This window comes from Centruroides vittatus, unplaced genomic scaffold (genome assembly GCF_030686945.1).
Source record: "Centruroides vittatus isolate TY-2023 unplaced genomic scaffold, ASM3068694v2 scaffold_450, whole genome shotgun sequence".
Lineage (NCBI taxonomy): Eukaryota > Metazoa > Arthropoda > Arachnida > Scorpiones > Buthidae > Centruroides > Centruroides vittatus.
In genome coordinates this window covers 3060778-3081022 of record NW_027122709.1, presented here as the reverse complement: position 1 = coordinate 3081022, position 20245 = coordinate 3060778, and the positions used below count along the sequence as shown (strand labels likewise).

The 20245-nt window shown below is 29.2% G+C and overlaps 1 protein-coding gene across 7 annotated transcripts in view; it reads left to right on the top strand.

Moving 5' to 3' along the window:
* The window catches only part of LOC136989252 (RNA binding protein fox-1 homolog 3-like), a 204400-nt gene that overhangs the window by 64130 nt on the left and 120025 nt on the right, over positions 1–20245 (top strand). Inside the window, exon 1 of one of the 7 annotated variants that reach the window (XM_067287375.1) lies at positions 7201–7430. The exons of the other annotated variants lie outside the window; for them this stretch is intronic. Within the exon in view, the coding sequence (XP_067143476.1) occupies positions 7365–7430 (66 nt within the window). The 5' untranslated portion in view covers positions 7201–7364. Of the gene's footprint in view, positions 1–7200; positions 7431–20245 lie in introns of those variants that run through there. 7 annotated transcript variants of the gene reach the window in all.

The following is a 20245-nucleotide window of genomic DNA, read 5'->3' as shown; positions in this document are numbered from 1 at the left end:
AATACATTGATAATTATGGAAGGAAAGTGGTGAATACATTATACAAATATTGGAAAATGTTTCGTCAGAATAAGTCATCCTTAACATTCGGTGTAGACAATAATTCCAGAGAGAACAGAGTACATTTGCATTGCTCTTGTTCGGACAACACTACAGTAGCTTTCACTAGTTTATTGGGAATTGAGTCGACTCTATTACTATGTCATTCGACGTACTGACTGACGTGGCAATTACTCGTGACACTTCTGGTTCCGTTCGTAAATGCCATTCGAGAATTGTTCTCTTCAATTCGTTCTCATTCTCCATGACTTAAAACGAGATTTTTCTTGTCGATAATCAACCCGTGTGACACCTTTTTTAAATAAAAATTCCAACGTTCTCCTCCTCTAATCGAGTTAAACTTTTCGAAACTAATACTGTTTATTGACTTTTCTCTACTCTGGCCAGCTTATCGATAAATTATGCTGAAGTGGGAAGTTTTCCTGCCATTTTTTTATTTTATTATTTATCTTATCCTCTTATTTTTCTTAGATCCTTGTCAAAATTACGTGTCTAAACAGTAAAGTCTATAGAATATTTTATGATATGGGTGAAGTACAGTTTAGGAAGGATAGACCTTCGCTAATCCGGCACTAATTTCGAATATCCCGTGTGAAAACCCGCCAACGTTTCCAGAATTTGACAAGGTTTTTCATTTAATTTTTGTTCTCTCTTTATCAACCAACTTGTGCTGATTTTATAGGTTATTTTACAGATAGGATGAGATGGTTAGCCGTCGGTTTAAGTGTATTCTAACACAGTAACCCGGCACCCTACACGTGATGTGACCTGTATTAAAGCAAAACAACACTCGATATCCATGGGAGAAGCGCGTATATCATTGTAACAGTGTGTCATATTTTATATTAAAGATTGTTTTCGACTTCGTTTTCAGTTAAAGAAGTCATTTATCATTCTCTTTACAATAGACTAATCAATTTATCACTTTCATAGAATGTGTTATTGCAATACACAGAAGAAGGTTGCTGTGTGGCATAGGAAACATCTCAAATTCTTTCATAAATAATCCTTTTTCTCCCCTAATATTTATATTATTTTTTCATTTAAGAATTAAATTTTTAGCCCATTATTTATGTATTGAAGTTCGAGCTTGTTTATACAAATATTTTCGTACGTAAATTTGAATTATTCAAATAAATTGACTCTTAGAAATATCATTACGATGAGAGCAAGTGATTTATGTACGGTAATTAAATATAAGTTTTAAGCTTTGTAAATTAATCATTTAAATAAAAATCAATTATTAAATTCGTTAGATTTAAAGAAAATATTGAAGAATTCGTCGGATCTTTAGTAAATAAATGATCATTTCCGTGTTAAAATTTCCTTCCTTCTAAATAATAATTCTAATGTCGAATTTTTAGTTAAGAAAGGAAGAAAAATATCGAAATTATCAATTATTAAATAATGTTTTCGACGTTCTACGCATAAATTTTATCTGTCAACTTAACATTTTAATGAGAGAGAGCCTTTGCTAAATTGATGGAATGTATTATTACATTATAAGAAATTACACTTCAGGCAAACATCTGTCGTTCGCATTTTCCTGTAAATTAAATAAGATTAAAGAAAATTACACCTTTATTTTTTATTTTTTTTTAATTTTTTATTCTCAAAAATGTTGTGTATGGCAATTTGTGCGAGTAACGTGACATGGACCTATGAAATGAAAAATGATGTCGTTTCTTATCTCGATGCTGACAAGGAATATTGATTTTTTTTCTTTATTTTCCGATTTATTTTATTATTATTTTTTATATAATAAACTAGGTAATGTATTTTAACATATTAACAATAAACTTCGGTAGTCATTAGAATATTTATTTTAAAATATTGAATTAAACTTTGGATAAACAAGATCGTAATCGGGGAAAAAATCCCCAATGCCCTCGTTTCATTTTAAGTGTAATTACTTAAATTGCATAAACGGAGTTTATTTTTGTTTTTTTTTTCTATTAAAAATTAAGGAATATCAAATTTTCTTACACGATTATTTTACGGAGAGCGCAAAATATGGAACTTTTAAGCAGCAACTTATAAGAGATTCACTTTTCTTTTATACACTTTAACGTGAAGTCGTTCCTAATTTATAAGTTTAAAATTAAATTTCTCTTTTGAATACCCAATTTTCAAGCTCAAACTTACTTTAAATGCACTAAAAATTAACGGGAGGTTCATTTATTATATGATTATTTCGAATTTAAGACTAAAAATTCACGATTTATAACGTTATATATTATAATAAATCAACTCAAAAGTTGCTCAACTTTCCCGGCAACATTTAAAATTTTGGTGGCGCCGTCTGTTACGATATTTTATTAAAATATTTTCTATATCTTTAATTATTATAAAGTGGCAAGACACTTAATTTTAAGGGATGCTAGCGAGTAAAATCGTCATTAAGTCCAACCCTACTCGGGATATGACACGATCCCCTTTATCTCCCCACCCCGTCGATCTTTAATCACCAAAATTTAATAGCATCGATTCCTCTAATACACAAACCACCGTACAAAATTTCAGGTATTTTCGATTAAAAGTACAGGAATTATTAAGCCTCAAACAGGATGAAGAAAATCGCGCACCACACACACACTAACATTCATATATACAGGAAAACCCCCCGAATTTTTTTGCATTTCTCGGCGTTTCGAGGTGTCATAAGTCCAAAAATGTAAAAATCTTGGGGATTATTTTTTAAATGATCTCCATACTTTCCCTCTGTTATATATAATAGCAGGGAAAGTAAAAAAATTACGAATGACCTGGTCAATCTTTCTTCTCGATCATACCTCCTCCCTACATAGGTCAAGGACTTTTTCGAGTTATTTAAATAAATATCTACGTGCTAATAAGTTAATATATAAAGTATTTGTATATTTTATAATACAGTAAATCTATATATAAAGTTAGTTTAAACACGAGTGATTAAGTTTGCTTAAGAGAAGTCAAAACTGATCTGTTGGAGAAGGTAATGATTACACTTCAAATTAGTTTCTAGATTTGATTAAATATAATCAGTCCAACTTAAGTTATTCGACAATTTAGAAATAATAAACTTCCGAATTTAACTGTACGAATATTAAAATTATAAAAATTAATTTTAATCATCTTAAGTAATTAAGTTGGAAATTATCGGAATTATTTTCTTTTTCTCGTATTGAATTCGTCCAATTAAATTATATTTTTCGGTATTAATATCTTAGAATATTGCATAATTTACTCGATATTCCATTTTAATTTGTGTAATTTAAATTTTAAAATGACCCCCCCCAATATTTTTGGACTCGGGGACCTTAAAACGTGGAGAAATGCCAAAATAATTAGAGTTTTTATCCTGTATGTATGGATGTTAGTGTGTGTGTGGAGGCACGATTTTGTTCACCTCGTTTGAACCTTGATAACTCCTGTTCCTTTTCTCGAAATTTTCTGAAATTTTGCAGGGAGATTTGTGTATTAATAGGATCAATGCTATTAAATTTTGGTGGTTAAAGATCGAGGGGGTGGGGAGATAAAAGGAGTCGCGTGTCGTGTCTCCAGTAGGGTCGGGCTTAATGACGATTTTACTAGTTATTAGCATTTAAAATTGTTCTTATAAAACTATTTTATAATAATTGAAAATTTAAAAAGTTTTTTTAATAAATAATATCTTAACAGATGGCGCTACACTCATTTTAAAATGCTTCCGGGAAAGTTAAGCAACTCGTTACTAGATTTTTTACTATATAAATTAATGATTAATAATTGTAGTAATTCTGTTATATTGTCGAGATTTTTTTTAAAAAATAGAGAAGAATTTTCAATTTGTTGGTATTTAATTAACCAATTCTGTACTAATTTTACACCATACATTATATTTTTAAACGTGTTTAATTGTTTATTAAATTCAAAAATCAATAGCATGAAATAATTCGTGCAAAATAATTAATTATATATATATTTTTAACGTTCTGGCATTGAAGAATGTTGTTTAACACACACCTCACATTGTTGCGAGATAATAGAATATTTTATTGTTTAACTTTAATTATGTGACGACATAAATGAGTAGTATTGGCATCTCGTACGTGTATTTCGTCCACGTATTTTGCCCTTTATATATTTGAATTATTCACTCGTACTTTTAAGAATTTTCACCAAAATCACGTCACACCATAAAAATGGGACACGTGACACAATGTAAAAAGGAACACGCGGTGCAAATATTTCCTTCTCCCTCTGTTCATTCTTTAAAATACCTGATAGTAGGTAATTGTAAAATTTTGTTTTGTAGCATTTTTATTAATGGATTTAACAATTTAATTCCACAAAATGGCGATTATAAATTTCCCCTCGTCGACAGTAATGTGAAGCTGGCCACGTTATAACACTCGACAATTATTATTTTTTAAGTTAATGTAAACACGTCACTTATAATTAAAATTAGTAAAGAGAAAAAAAAAACAATTTAATTCACTTTTTAAAATTATTTAGAATTTTTGAAGGGAATGGATCCACTTTATCTTTAATAAATCTTTATTTTAATAACGTGAAAAAAGGTAGAAAATATGTTTAAAATACTAAAAAGTGTCGAAATTTTTGATATATCTTTACTTATTTGATTAGAAACTTACGCATTTCGAATTTTCTAATCAACAGTTTCATTGTTTCGACATAAGTTGAGAAGTTTCCTTTGTTAAAATTCCCGTGTCTTACGCAACAGCGTACAAAATATGCAAATGAAAGCGGTAGAAAGTCTAAATTGTCATCCTATCTTCATCATTTACATAATCAGCATATTAGAAGATTCACATAATGCATATTTAAGAGGTTTTTTAAAAAAGTAAATATATGTATTTTTTGTCTCGAAGAATATAAAATTTAATATTTTAGATGAATAAATAAATATTTAAAGAAATTTATTCGTTATCGAGGACATTTCTATTGTCAGCTTGAAACGTTATATAGGTTATATACATTTAGTCAGGTTGTTTTTGGCAGATTTTATACACCTTCGTCTGGTTTTAGACGTTGCTCACCCCACAGGAATGTTATTTTTCTTAAAGGTATTATAAAATTGATTTAAATCGCTGCAAAATTTAACATTTTTCTTTTTTTTTAAAGTTTATTCATGTCTGCTTACGTAGAGAACGTCGTATATCGTGATTAATTTTATATAAATTATTAATTTCTAATAAAATATGTAGATTTAATTACCATATTTAACGTTTTGTACGTAAGTAGTGAGTATGTTTACACTGATTTAGTAGCTTACCATACAAAAGTGATGAAAGATGATGCGTAATTCGGCTTTATAGCATCATCATTCAAAACAACTTAAGAGACAGAACGTAAGTGTGATTTTAAAATAGACTTATTAATAATATAAGAGATGATAATTGTTTGATTGGGCTGCAATTTGATAAAATTACAGACCTATAAATTCCCAGTTTGTCTGTCTTTCCTCAATCTCAACAATGGAGTTAGATTGATGAAAATTGAGACCAGATTTGGAAACCTTAGGGGTAGGAGGCCCAGATTAATTGTATAAGAACTTCCGATACAAACCGAAAATTACGTTATTTCAATTCAAAACTTTTCTCCCGAAAGGAGTTAGTTGGATGACCGGCACGACTCTATTGTTAAAGGAAAAGTGTGATGTACAGGGGCAAGCCACTACTACTTTGAGGTGGAGAGCATATATTTTAAATTAAATAAATAAAAAATATGATTAAAAATTTGATGATGTCACAATAAAATTTTACTCGTGTTAATTTATTTTTTGAAGATGATGATGCCCTAACTCACTAAACGGATCATCCTTCATCATTTTGCTTTGGAGGAGAACTAAACATTTCAAGTTTGTTTATTACGTTGAACATATTTAAATTACATTTATATATTGTTTCTTCAATTATTATGGATGATGATGATGTAAGGTACCATAACTGAATTACACTATCATCCACTTTCATGGTGATTAAGTCCGTGTGGATCACAATTTACATGTTTTTAAATATTTCGAGTGGAGAAAAAAATTACAAAAAATCTCAAGAGGTTCTAAACTTTTAAACCAATTTATAAATTTATGCAATTTTTAAATTCTCAATAAAAGGGGAGGGGGAAAAGTTATTACTGTCTTTTACGGAGTGTAGATTTAACTTAAAATTACATTACAGTTATCTGCATTTGAATTTAATATATATCTGTAGATTCCGAGAAATCAATCGCGTTTAAGTTATTTTTCTTGTTATTAGATTTCGAAAAATTGCTCCTTTTTATGATAAAATACTTAATTTATATATTTTATAATAAATAAAAATTAATTTATTGGATTAAAATAAATTCACTTCCGTTGGTTTATATTCAAATACAGTGGGCTCTTGATATAGTAATCACTCGGTATAGTGAATATTCTTATTAGATTTGTTACTCTTTATAGCGAAATCTCGATATAACGAATGATTTAGCTTGATTCTTTTACAGTTTACGATGTATTTTTATTGATTAATTTTTCAAATAATAGTTTTTTTTATAGAAAAAAAATATTGTTTACTTTCGATGATAAATCATTCAATGTTTTTTCTTTGTAAATTTCGAGATTTCTTGAGGATTTTTCTGATTTTTATAGAATTTAATTAATCAAGTCTACCTGTTCAAATATAAATCAATTAAATTACTCCTCTCTCTCTCTCTTTTTTTTTTTTTAATTTCTAAGTCTAACTTAAAGGGATAAATTGTAAAAATATGTAAATAAGTGAGCATTTTTGTAGGCGCAATTTCTTTTTTTAATTTAAAATTATTCTAATGAGGAGAAGTAAATTTTTATTTTATATATTGCAGATAATTTAATAAAGTTAAATCTATAGGATATATTTAAAGTCTTTGGGATTTTAAGGAGATTTCTTTGTTTGGTACAGTTAATGAGGGGCTACATACTTAAGCAGACGTCTTTTAAAGTGTCGAAACTGTTCAATAAATCAGATAAAAGTCGGTCATTACCAATGCAAATTCTGTTAAAATAAATTGAAGTCTTTTCCGTTTCGTACGATCAAAGTAACAGTCGACTCCTATTCTTCCACTTAAAACAATAGCAACAGTTAGATGCAGTGTAGGATCGAAATCCTTCGTGTAACGTATGCAACTCCTGTTTCTAAGCAAGGCAACGTTTCATTTTTGGACGTTGTCTCATTCTATTTTTATACTTTAAACACCCAACACTTTTGTCACGTAGGAAAACTCACTCGGTACTTTTAATTCATTCCGTCTCCGTCTATCTACTGTGACGAATAGTGTCTTAAGAGTCGAGTTATTGTAAAGTAATTATGTTTCCCAGGCTCATAGATCGTCAGGGGATAGGAATTTTCGGATTTCCTGCTCTCATTCCACAGGTACGAACACCTTTCTCTCGTTTATTTTTGGCCAGTCCTCCCTCCCCCTTTCGATTCTTAGATAATGGTTAAAAATCTACCACACGAGACGTTTCGCGTGTTTTACTTTTTTTAGGAATGACCCTCTCGCGAATTGTCAAATATTTTAATTTTCGTTAGAAGTTTTAATCGTCACATTAAGCAAATGACGTTAAGGGTGATCTGTATGTGATCCGTAGTGTGTTGTGGGATATTTTACCTGTCATCCGATAGTCTAGAACACGTCGAGACGTGATGGCTGACCATCGATTCACGTCAGGTTCTCCTCTGTTCTTTCTAATTCTCGATTCGACTGCGGAGAATGACGTTGTCTTTCCTTTTTCTGTCGTCATCTTTTTTTTCCTTCCTCCTTTTGTATAAGATACGATGCAACGTCAACACACGCATTGTACGATAAAGTAGCTAAATCTCGGTCTATGTAAGGACCTCGTTCCTTTTCGATAATGGAAGATTCTTGTTTCGACTTTACGATGATTGCATAAGTTAAATATGACCCGAATACAAAGTTATTTTCGACCCTTTTATATTTTCGCCATTTTGCTATTGTTATTTATTCCAGTTTCCTTCGCGTTTTATTATTAAAATTGCATTTTAAAAATTGATTTAAGGTATTATTTTAATAATAATAAAAAATTCTCTAAAATTTCATTGTTGTTATATTTTATCACCCGTAATTTTATTTTTCAACTTTATTTAAACTGTATGATTGAAATAATTAATTAATTAATTAAAATACCTCGAAAGTGTTTTATTCTTTATTATTTTATTCATTATCTAATATAGAATCGTATTTATTTTTCTTCAAGAAAGGGTTTTTTTTTCTATTAATTTATATGGCTTATTTTTCTGAATAATTAAAACATATTTTAGATAATTTTTAATTTTATTCTCTTTACTTCTGCATCATTTTTTCCCTTTATCTGCATAAAATTATGCTTATTTTTTCTATTAATTTATGTAGATTTAAAGCCTTACCTTTTTCTGTTTTGATGTGTAAAATATTGTATAAATTTGGAAACTGCATACGATCGTCTTTAATTTGTAATTGAATGAAGTCGGTGGTGTGCCGCTTCGGGCATCAATTCCGATGCATCAAAAAGAATTTAATTTAGTAAGAATATCGAAAAATGTCAGCTAAAATTTCATATAATTAAAATATTTCGTATTTAAAGTACATATATCATTATTTTTTAAGTAAGTTTAGCTTTCTAGAAATGTAATTTATTCGTCTTTATGATTTTCATTCTTGTTACCATCTGTTATTTAAATTTTCTCGTCGGTTACGTTAATTCTATTGTTATATTCGGATTCTTCGGGATAAATTGAGATTTACTCCATCATTTTCATGACTTTGACTAAGTAAGATATTAGTGAAAATCCTTTTAAAGTAGTGATTAGCCATGTAAAATGCGCTTTGTCTATTCAAACTTCCGTTTATTCGAATGGAACGTCACTCGGAATTTTCATTTAATTAATTAATTGTTAAAGGTATTGGAATTATAATTTAATTTATTTTTCAATATTTTTAATTGTTTCTTATAAAAAAAAACAATATTTATCTCTATTTAAACGACGAAAAAGTTTCGATTTTATATTAAAGAGTGACGTGTAAAATATTAATCCATGCGTGCAAAATATAAAAAAATTCAGGCTTTACTAAACATGATTTAACGTTTAATTTAATAAGATTTTGAAATTTATTTAAATAATCTTGTAAATTTGATTAATTATAATGCCGTGTTTCTCACTAAAATTATCTAATTGTTGGCATTTACTGCTTTTTTTCCTCCTTACTTTATCAATAAAAATGACTTCTTTTTCTTCTTTTTTTAAATGAAAGTAATCAATAAATAATCAGACTTAATCTTTTACTGCTCTAGATTTTCCTTTCTACTTTTTTTTATATATTTTTTTAACTTAGAATTAGGTTATTTGTGCCGAGTGACCTCCACTCTTTTCATTTACTATTAGTGGGTTGCCATAAGATCCATCACTGTGTTCCGACATCAATAAATGATTTCTTGTCTTAGAGACTTTACCTGGGGCAAATGTACTGTTCTAGTTGCTTTTAACAGTTATTGGCAATGAAGCTTTACAGTTATTTTCAGAAATAAACAGATGGCATAGCTTGGAACATGTCCAACAACAGGAAGGGGAGGGGAAAAAACCGTCGAGTTTATCCTGAATACTTTATATTTTAAGAAATCTTCGACTAGGAAAAATCAGAATATATTATGTTAAAGAAATTTTCTTTAAATGGATTCACGTAAATAATATTTTTAAATGGTTTATTTGTTTAAATATTCATAAAATGGCGATGCAGAAAGTATTGGAGTGCGTATAGAGTGTTACTCTATATCGAGTCACGTTCGAGTTGGAGGAAATTAAATATAAAATATCTAAAAATGACTAATTTTTATATTAATATTAAATAGAATTCTTAATATTTCCTTGCAAAATAACCTATTTATCGGCCATACTTTCGTACATTTAATAAAGTCCTAATTCCTCACGTAAAAATAATAGGTAATCATTTTTCTTAATTAACAACAAAATTATCTTTATAAAAAATTAAATGCTTCTATTATTAATAAGGAATTTTAACAAATTTATTCATTTATATATATATATAAATATATATATTTGAAATTGAATTTATTGCAAATTTAATGTATGATAAAATAGGTTAAATGAAGATATCGGCATTCTTTGTAATTTGACCATTAGGAGAAATAAGGTATCAAGCGACATTATACTTTTTGATACCGTCATAAAGATGGGAGAATGTTTTTTACGACTTTGCTAGTCTGGTAAACAAGAAAATAAGCATTCTTATCATGTCTTGTGTCGATGTGCAGTCTCTGTCAACTCTCTGCTCGCCGACCAACACCCGAAATTAAGTAAAGGCGTGTGAGAAATACGCCATTCTTATTTGATGTTTAAACTCGACATGACTTACATATCAACTTCCGGATCAAATTTTTCCATCCCTCTTTTAAAATATTGAAAACGTTAATGCAGAAACAACCCGAACCTTTAACCTTTAACCTTTAGAGTCGTTAACGTAGATCCGCTCAAAATAATACACTGGGATTTTGATTTCGTTTGGGAACCGAACCCGTGTTCTTTTCCAATGCTCTAAAGCTAGCAGCGTGCTTATTTTTATAAAGTAGGTTCGGTTCCCGTCTTGAATCGATCATTCTCACTCACCTTCAATGTTGTAAGATTCTTTATCGTGGGTTCGGTTCCCATTCTGAATTAACCGAACCCACGTATTCTTCGACGATGTTTCTAATGCTGTAAGCTAGTTTTGTTTTATCTTTATTATTATTTTTATTTTTTAACGTGGGTTCGGTCCCCTTCTTGAATAAACACTTCTTCCCAGTCTAGAATTTTTTTTCTATGACGAAATGTTATTTATATACTACGGTTTATACTACGAGTGCTGCTCTTTATTAATTATGTAGTCGTGTTTACTGTTTAAATGTCAACTCGTATAAACAAAATAGAATTTTCGTATCATTAGCATTCATAAAAAATTCTTCCCTCTCTCTCCAGTGCAATTAATATCACATATTTTTCTTTAAATTTTTTAAAAATCAACGAGTCGTATCATGAAATATTTAATGTAACTTAACGTAATTTTTACAAATAATCCTTAGAATTAAAAATTTTTTTATAACCTATATTTTAAGCATTGGCTCAAATTCACCCGCAATGAAGTATATAAAGACATATTCCTCTGGCAAATTTAAGCATTGTCAAGAGGTGAATTGTAGAAAATTTATTTTTAATTAATTTATTAAAATAAAACTCATGGAAATTTAATTTATTTGAGAATATATGAAAGAAAGTCGAGAGACATTCTTAGTTTTTCATTCCATTTTTATTTATTTCTTCGCTTCCTTCATTGATGTGTCCGGAAGTAATACAATTTCTGCCACTGCTGAATTCTATCTGTTGCCTACAGGACATACTGATCCTTTTTTCATTCTATTTTTCCTTTCCGTTTCGGCATAAGTTGACATAGATCTAAATTAAATACATCTGCACTTGAAATTTTCATAGGTGGGAAGTGAAACCCTGAAGTCGATGATTATACTTTCCTCCGTAGAAAATACACATTTAATTTGTTATCATTTAAATATAAATATTCGTTTTTCGTGATATAAAAATTAAATATTTAAAATGAATAATGGCGAGCTTAAATATTTAAGAGTAAATAATGTATTCGGGATGAATTATAAACAAGAGCATTCTTTCTCTTGGTGATGCGCACGAATTTATTTTATAGGAGAATAAGAATGAATGTTTATTAAATAATTTAAAAACACTTTATTTTAATTTGAACTCGCTTTCTGGATAGAAATCGAAAAGAATTCGCATCTTTTCGAATATTTCACTTCTCTAAAACGTCCACTTTATTAATTGTTCCATTACAAGAACTTCTACGATGATCCATGGAAATGGATCGGCCGGTAGATTCACAGAAATGAATCCATTATTCTTAAAACGATCCATTAAATGGATACCCAATCGGGTACACCCTTATTAAAATGACGTCCATTAGGATGTCCACTCCATGATTTATACATCTTTTATATATAAATCCATTAGAGAATATTTTTCTTTAGTTGAGCATTGTAATGGATCTTACGAATTAGTCAAGCCCATTGAAACGAGCCTACTGGATCTCTTATAAGAGGCTGTGTGCATCTTATAACGGAGTTAGCAATAATTGAGTGGATCCACACGAGATTCACTTCAATGATTTTATTTTTAAAAAATGGCAAGTATTAGTCCATAAATATGGAGAAAACGGAATGAACTTTTGCACGTTGTTTCAGATAAGGACGGAACAGGTGCGGATTTAATATATTTCTTTATCGATCCACAAACGTAATCCACAAGAAACCTGTGCTGTACTTAAGTTGTTTACTCATTCGGAGGCAGTGCGGTAGGCCATAGCTATTATATCGATTAATTAGCCTCACGACTTGACTCGTTTACTCATCGATTAGCTAAATCTTTAATGCCAATGTTGTTTGTAATGCTGCAACATTCTGCCAATGATCTTATAGTATTTGCTACCGGACCGACATCGACCCGGTGACATTTCTTCCACCAAAAACATATATATATATAATTCTCTCCGCACGTTCTCCTCCCCGCTTTTATCGAAAAGAAATGGAGATCCAGACTTAAAAAACCATTATTAAAAAATCGAATGAACAATATTACTTAATGAAATTTTCATCTTTATGGATGCGTGGGGGGAGGGAAATCTATCAAAACTTCATCTTGGAGGATATCGATGTTGACTCGCGACTTTTCTCTGACATCGATTTAAAATAAAATACAAAGACACGATTTCTAACTTAATAATATCCGAGATAAAAGTGATTAAATGGCACCGAGCACTTAACGCTGGAGAGTGCGAAACAATAATTAATTTTACGTGTTTAAGACGTCGTAATCAAATTAAAATAGTGAAGAGAGTCGAGTCCTGTATGACGTTTGACTTATCGACGTCTTTCTCTTCTTTACGTCCTCGAGTGTCACCCACCCCTCCGAACACATTCTTAGATTATAAATTATCTTTATATATAAAACTAAACAAACATTTTCCCAGATTTATTCGTGCTTTTAAAGCCAAGTGGTGAATTGATATAATATTTATTAAGTAATTTATTCAACTTTTATTAAGATTTTGCATTAAAAATTCACAAATTAAAAAAAAAATAATTTAGTAAGATGCGGAAAAATTCTTCGTTTCTCTTAATTGTAAACCCGTACGTTTGTCTATCCGTCTGTCCTTCATCAATCTCGAGAACGAAGTTAGAAGAAAATCTGGACCGGAAGTCACGTGGCTTAACCTCAAAATTTTTATTTAAATTATGACTAAAAACTCCAGTAATGTGGAATTTTTAAAAATGTAAAATTATTTTATAATTAAAATGTAAATTTAACGAAAAATATATTCGGTGTTATTAATTATTTATAAGTATAATTACCATCAGTCACGCTGTAAGAAAGGAGTTTTTACGGTGTAAAGAATGCTCTGAATGTATAAAATTGATATAATATCTTTGCTTAAATTTATTATCATATTTATACACTATCAAATAGTCCCATATTTACCTAATTAATCATTTAGTACGTTGTATCTGGAAGTTTGTAACGCTAATTATTACATACTAAATTCTACAACGTCGAGCATTGCCTTAAGTGACGTGTAAGCGCATTCGTAATTTAATCAGAAATTATATATAAAGATTTAAAATATTATTTTGCTGGGTAGCATTAAATTCGAAAGCATTCTAAACGTAAACAATTGGAAATTGTGGAAGAATTTAATGCCGTATTGTTGTTAATAAAGCGAATTCTTTAGTTAAGTTACGAGGAACATTCTCGGAAATCAAAGCTTTACATCTAATAACCGCCCGTACCTAGACAAGTGACAGGTGTCAAACAACAATGCAGAATTTTTCCCGCGTGACGGATAATATTGATGAATTTCTCATTAAATACACGAATTAAACAATAATAATTATATAGTTTTACGTCACAGTTTATTATTTATTAATAAATAGTGACGTAATAAGGATTTATGATTATGGGAAATTTGAACCCGGACGAAAAAAAAGGTCAGCATTTTAATTACCCCGCATTGTTTCGTGCAGAAGCCAACTCCATTAAGGTTAATCTCTTATTACTCCCAGGACCTTTCATTATGTATAAACTTTACATCTCGCTAGCGTGTCGACTAATCCTTTATGTATTCTATTTACAAATTTATCGCATCGAGACGAAGCAAACAAATTATAGACTTCCATATGAATAACTTATTAGCGCTTAAAATAAGTATAAAATTACGTTTATTCTGTATAACGTCACTCGCTCCACTACTTTATATTCAAATTTTAATGCTTAATGTTATCGATGTAATGTTATAAGATTTACATTCTAGACGATTTAATTGCCTCTTTATATCTTTTCTGATTATTTATTTAAACGTGTGATAAAATATTCTAAGATATTTTCCTAGTTTTAAAGGTCTATTTTATTCCTTTCCGTCTATATATAACACGTGATAATACTGTAATGAAATGAATACTTTTTTTTAATACCTAATAATAAAATTCATGCGTGTTATTACGTGTAGAGCGCGTAACAATATGGATTGTCGCTTCGAAATGGCGTAACAATTTGCAGTACGTAATAATAAATCTCAATTTGTATTGTTACGTATAAACACACGTAACAATGCATCGATGGATTTCGTTATTACGTGTTGTAAACTGCAAAATTACGTAATAATAATAATAATCATTTTATTTTATAATTAAGTTATTTATTAACTAAATTAATAAATAAAATTGATTTTTGCAATAATACATCATTTATTAATATATAAATTGTTACGTACATTATACGTAATAATACTTATCGAAAATCTATTATTATTATGCGTATTTTATAAGAATTAAATGAAATTAATCCACAACAACTCTTTAAACAAAATTGCAAACGATTTATTTTAATTTAACATTTTTAATAAAATTTTATAGGCTTATTCCTATCCTTTTTTTTTATCTGTATCAACAGATGGATAATAATGTAATCATTGGATTTTTATTAATTTTATTCTCCCCCTAACAAAGTGTATTAGAATTTCTGGTCATAAATCACTTAATAATAATAATATCTTTACTTAAAATCCAGTAACCTCCTTTTTTCCCTCTTATTTTATTTTTTTTCTAATGCGAATAATGATAAGAATATCTGATTACATTAGTGCTGATCGCAGTTAATCTCATTCCGATGAATTCGGAATTTTAATAAATCGCATTAGCCTCATATACTTTGATTAATAGAATAAAATTACTATTGAATCAATGCTTTAAAAAACTTCTTAAATTTCATTTATCTTTTGCTCTTCGAGGGAAACGACGTCTTCGACTTAATGAATTCTCTTATAAATATGTTCTCCAATGTTGTTAATGTTTTTATTATTATTATTATTATTTTTAATCGAAGCTTCTTCTAATCTTTTATCAAAATTACAAGTCGTGATTGTACTTTTATTTCAAGTTGTATGTGGTAAATACGTTTATACATATGCACTTGTATGTGTTTCTTAACCTGGAGTGTGATGGATTTTTAACCTTTAGACGTGTAATATAAAATTTAAAGCTGTTTATACTATATAAATTTGGCTCGCCTTGTATCGTTGAATCCTTTCCTCGGTAGTTTTAATACAAAACTACCAAGGAAAGGATTCGGAGATTCAGACTTAAGGAAAGGATTCAGAGATACAGCTGTCTCTTACATTTATTTACTTGTCAAATTTCCTAATTAATTTATTTCTAAAGTTTAAACAGAATTTTTAATATAATTTTAAAAAATTAATCGAAAAATATTAATTAAAGGAGTGTTTACCTACAGAATTATTAAAAATTGATCACTCGGAGATGGAATTCAAACTGCTTTTATAGATTTATGACAACGACATTTCGGTCTTTTATTAATAATTACTTGATTTTTATAATGAATATTCATCATTTATTAATACAGTGATTAATTTAACTAACGTAGACAAAATATTGTTGTAACATCGTTAAACTTCGAAAGGGATAATTTAATATCTTGACAAATTAAAACTTGTCATAAAAATATATATTATAATATTTATTAACTAATTAGAGTTTCTCATTCATCAAATACTTCTCCGATGAAGTAAATCTTCGATATTTGCATTTTATTATCAAGAGTACAGTAGCCACTTTTAATGACTAACCAATTTTTCTCCTCCCATTTTACCCTTATGCAAAAATTCTCCATTAATTAACTTCGCTCTTCTCTGCATTTTCCAATTTCTGGGGAAGAAGAAAAAGAGAAGGGAATTTCCCCTCTCTGTTAATACTTCAAAAACGTTGGAGTGAAGACGATATTAATGGCCAATTCGAGTGTTCGACGTGTTGAATGTTTTCAAAAAATGTTGAAGTCAACGTATCGAGTACGTGAAAAACGTTGACGTCAGTCGTAATGAATATTTCAACTCGTGTTGACGTGAGTTGTGTCGATACTCGAAATACCTCTCGAGTGAGTTGTATTTACACTAGGAAAAACGTTGGCGAGAACCGAATAGAATCTCCCAAAAAAACGTTGATACTGAACAAATATTCAGCACTGGTTACGTCAACGTTTTTCAGTGTTGATACTCGAAGAAACGTTAACACGATCGATGTCGAATAAAAGAAAAATTGGTTGAGGCGAGGGACGTCAAACATAAAAAAGAAAAACCACAAAACCTCATCATAAGAAATCATTATTTATTCGCGACAAGTCGCATTTTATTTTAAGCTACACAATCTCGTTCCATTTTCATTTCATCTTGCCGTCTGTACGCGTACGTCGCCGAAAAAAATAAATTTTACAAAATACAAGAATATATATATATTTCTATATATTTTTTATTTTCTAGAATTGTGTCTTATTCAATATAATAATACTGCCTCACAGCTAAAGTGTCAGTTGGGCTTGGCTTGTCGTCCTAGATTAATATCAACGCTCGGAATTTGAATGAGTAATCCCTCCAGATAGCAATAGGAAAAGTCGTAATCTTACAGATTACAATGTAGCATACGTATGTAAATACGTAGACATATTTTAGTGAAGGTTTTTCTTACACGACATAAACATAATTCCCTGCTCCCTCCTGTAACAAGTAGTAAATTACAATGGCTGTCGAAATCGTTATTAGAAGAAATTTGATCGTTAATTGACTGTGTGTTCGGTTAAGAGGAGCATTTACGAGAGCATTTCTCACTTTACAATCCTGGCCGTCTATATATATATATATATATATAAACAGGAAAGGAGGAGAGAGAGAGAAATCTTCCAATTCTTTTGAAAAACAGCGGCTGCTTGCTGGCAGATGGAGATAATAAAATCCTTTTTCATTCTATAGTCCACCATGTAAAGCTGTATTTCTATTGTTCACGGAAATTTCCACTTAACGAATAGCTCTTGCTGCATCCGGTCGCAGTTTTTGGAAATTCTTTTGTTCAATGTTGATGAAATTGAAAATGCAATGGAACAGTTTCTTGGTTAAGTTGACATTACGTTACTTTGGACATTCGAGTGATGGAAGAAAACTACTTTTTTGGTAATCCTCTTTTCTCTTTCACTAGAAGAAATGAAAACGAAAAGTTATGTTTTTCTTGATTTTCCTTTAACAACTTTTTCCTAATACTAATCGATTTTGATAGATTTAACTTAATATTTTCTTGTTTTTTTTCTATTATATATTTATTTTGGATACGGCTCTTACTCGATACGTAGAACCGAATACAAAAATCTCAGATGATGCGGAATAAAACCTCACTCTATAGAAACTAAGTCCAGTTTGATTAGTGAAAATCACGTGTGTCTCCTATTGAAACTAAGTGAATAATTGATTAATTCGTGGATATAAATTTAACAATCCTTCAAGATTTATCGCTTGATTAAAATTTAAGAATTGATTAATTTTCCCATACTTAAATGCTTTCGTTCCCGAATAAATAAACACCCACCCCAGTTAGACGAATTATACAAAATAAATTAATTTAAAAAAGTAATAATAATAAATTTAAATAAATCATTCATTTATATAAATTTTCAATTGAATATTTTAATAATTTAAATTCGGGATTTAAAGGGTTTTAGGGTTTATAATTATCTGCGTACAACATTCGTAGGCATTTAATTTTGTAATTAAATATTATTTAAGCTTTAATATTACCATTTAAAAATGAAAATAGCTATTTAAATTAAAATTCATTAAATGTTATTACAGATTTTAATTGATATTCGAGTCCTTCCTGGCAATATTAGCTTCAATGTATCGATTGGAGTTGGATGTTGTTGTAAGGTGCCACATAGAAATTAATGTTGTTTATCACCTATGTAAATTGACAGAGAGCGAAAATTATTAAATACTACATCGCATACTTCCCTCTAATTTATTACTAAAAATAAAATTTTCGATCATTTTGATTTTACTAAATTAAGGGAAAGAATATAACTTTCCCGGCTGTTATATAATTTATAACGGAGGGAAAGTACGGCCATCGGTCAAAAAATTCCCCCCAAAATTTTTACATTTTTACACTCGGGTTCTTCGAACGTCGAGAAATGTAAAAAATTCGGGGGGATTATTTCTGTATGTATGGATGTTAAAATGCGCGTTGGGGTGCCACTATTTTCTTCATCCACTTCGAAGATTAATAACTCCTGTGCCTTTTGTCGAAAATTTCTGAAATTTTGTAGGGAGGTTTGTGTATTAGGGGCATCGATTCTATTAAATTTTGGTGATTAAAGGTCGAGAGGGTGGGGAGATAAATGGGGTCGTGTGTATCTCGAGTAGGGTCTGACTTAATGACGATTTTACTGGTTATTAGAATGTCCCCTACCTTCAAAATTAATCTTTTTACCATTTTGTAATAGTTAAAAGTATTAAAAGTTTTTAAAAATAAAATATTTGGTGCCACCAAACGTTGCCGGGAAAGTTAAGCAACTCGTTGCTGGAATTTCTCTCTCATGTTTTGAATTTTTAAAAATTATATTTTAGAGTTTATCTTGTTTCTCTTTTTGCCGAATAATTTTATTAATGCGTTAGAAAATTTCTTCTTCTTTTTTAATGATACGAGAACAAATTATTTATGAAGTAACTTCGAGAAAAAGATAAGGAAATATTAAAATACATCTTTTTAAAATTATTTTATATAATATATTTTTTTTTCTTTAATTTCTTTTTCGATATCATTTAAAAATTTTTGATAAAATGTTTATCTACATTTTCGTTAAAGATACTTTATCCTATAAAAAGTTTAAGCAGCATTAATGTAGTTTAAAATGCATTTATTTTTAGAAAATTCATCTTTACAAATTAATGTACTCACTGTAGATTTTTTACCAATGCTTTTTTGGTATATAAAATTACTTATTTATTAAATGTATAAATCTATAATTAATTGTATCAATACCTAAATGTATTTAACGCTAAACCACGTGACTAATTTTGTTCAAACTGGCTTAAAGATACAGTATATATTTTATGATATATTCTTAATGTAATAGATTATAAATATAATTAAAATTAGATTTTAGAAATCGTAATATAAAAATATATTTCGATATTTTAATTCGTTAAAGATAGGATACTTTTCGTTTCTTACCAGATGTTTAACTGATAATGGAGATGATGCGGATGAGATTTTGGATTTATTTATTTATCGTTTTGAAGATAAGAAGTAAAGGATATTTTTGATTATAAAAGCCTTTCCTTTACAGTTTAATCTATATTATTTTCCATTTTTTTTTTTTCTAAAATATGGAATTTGTTAAACGTCTCTTAAGCAGGAACGATGAAGATTTTTCATGTTTCTTGCTTAAGAAACCGTTTTAAAAATATTTTCCAACATTTTTGGGTTGCATTTTAAAACATTGTAGACCTATAAATTCCACTCTCGTCCGTTTGTCTGTCCGTTCTTCCTTAATCTCGAGAACGGTGTTAGATGACCTGCACTACTCTACTGCTAACAGGAAAAGTATGATGTACAGGGGCAAGATACTAATTTGAGGTGGAGAGCGTATATTTTAAATTAAATAAATTAAAAATTGCGGCTTGGCATTGTGTGAAGATTTACAATAATTTTTGCTGGTATAACAATAATTACTATTTTTTTATTATCATAAAAACTCGAAGATCTTCTTAATGGACAAACGAG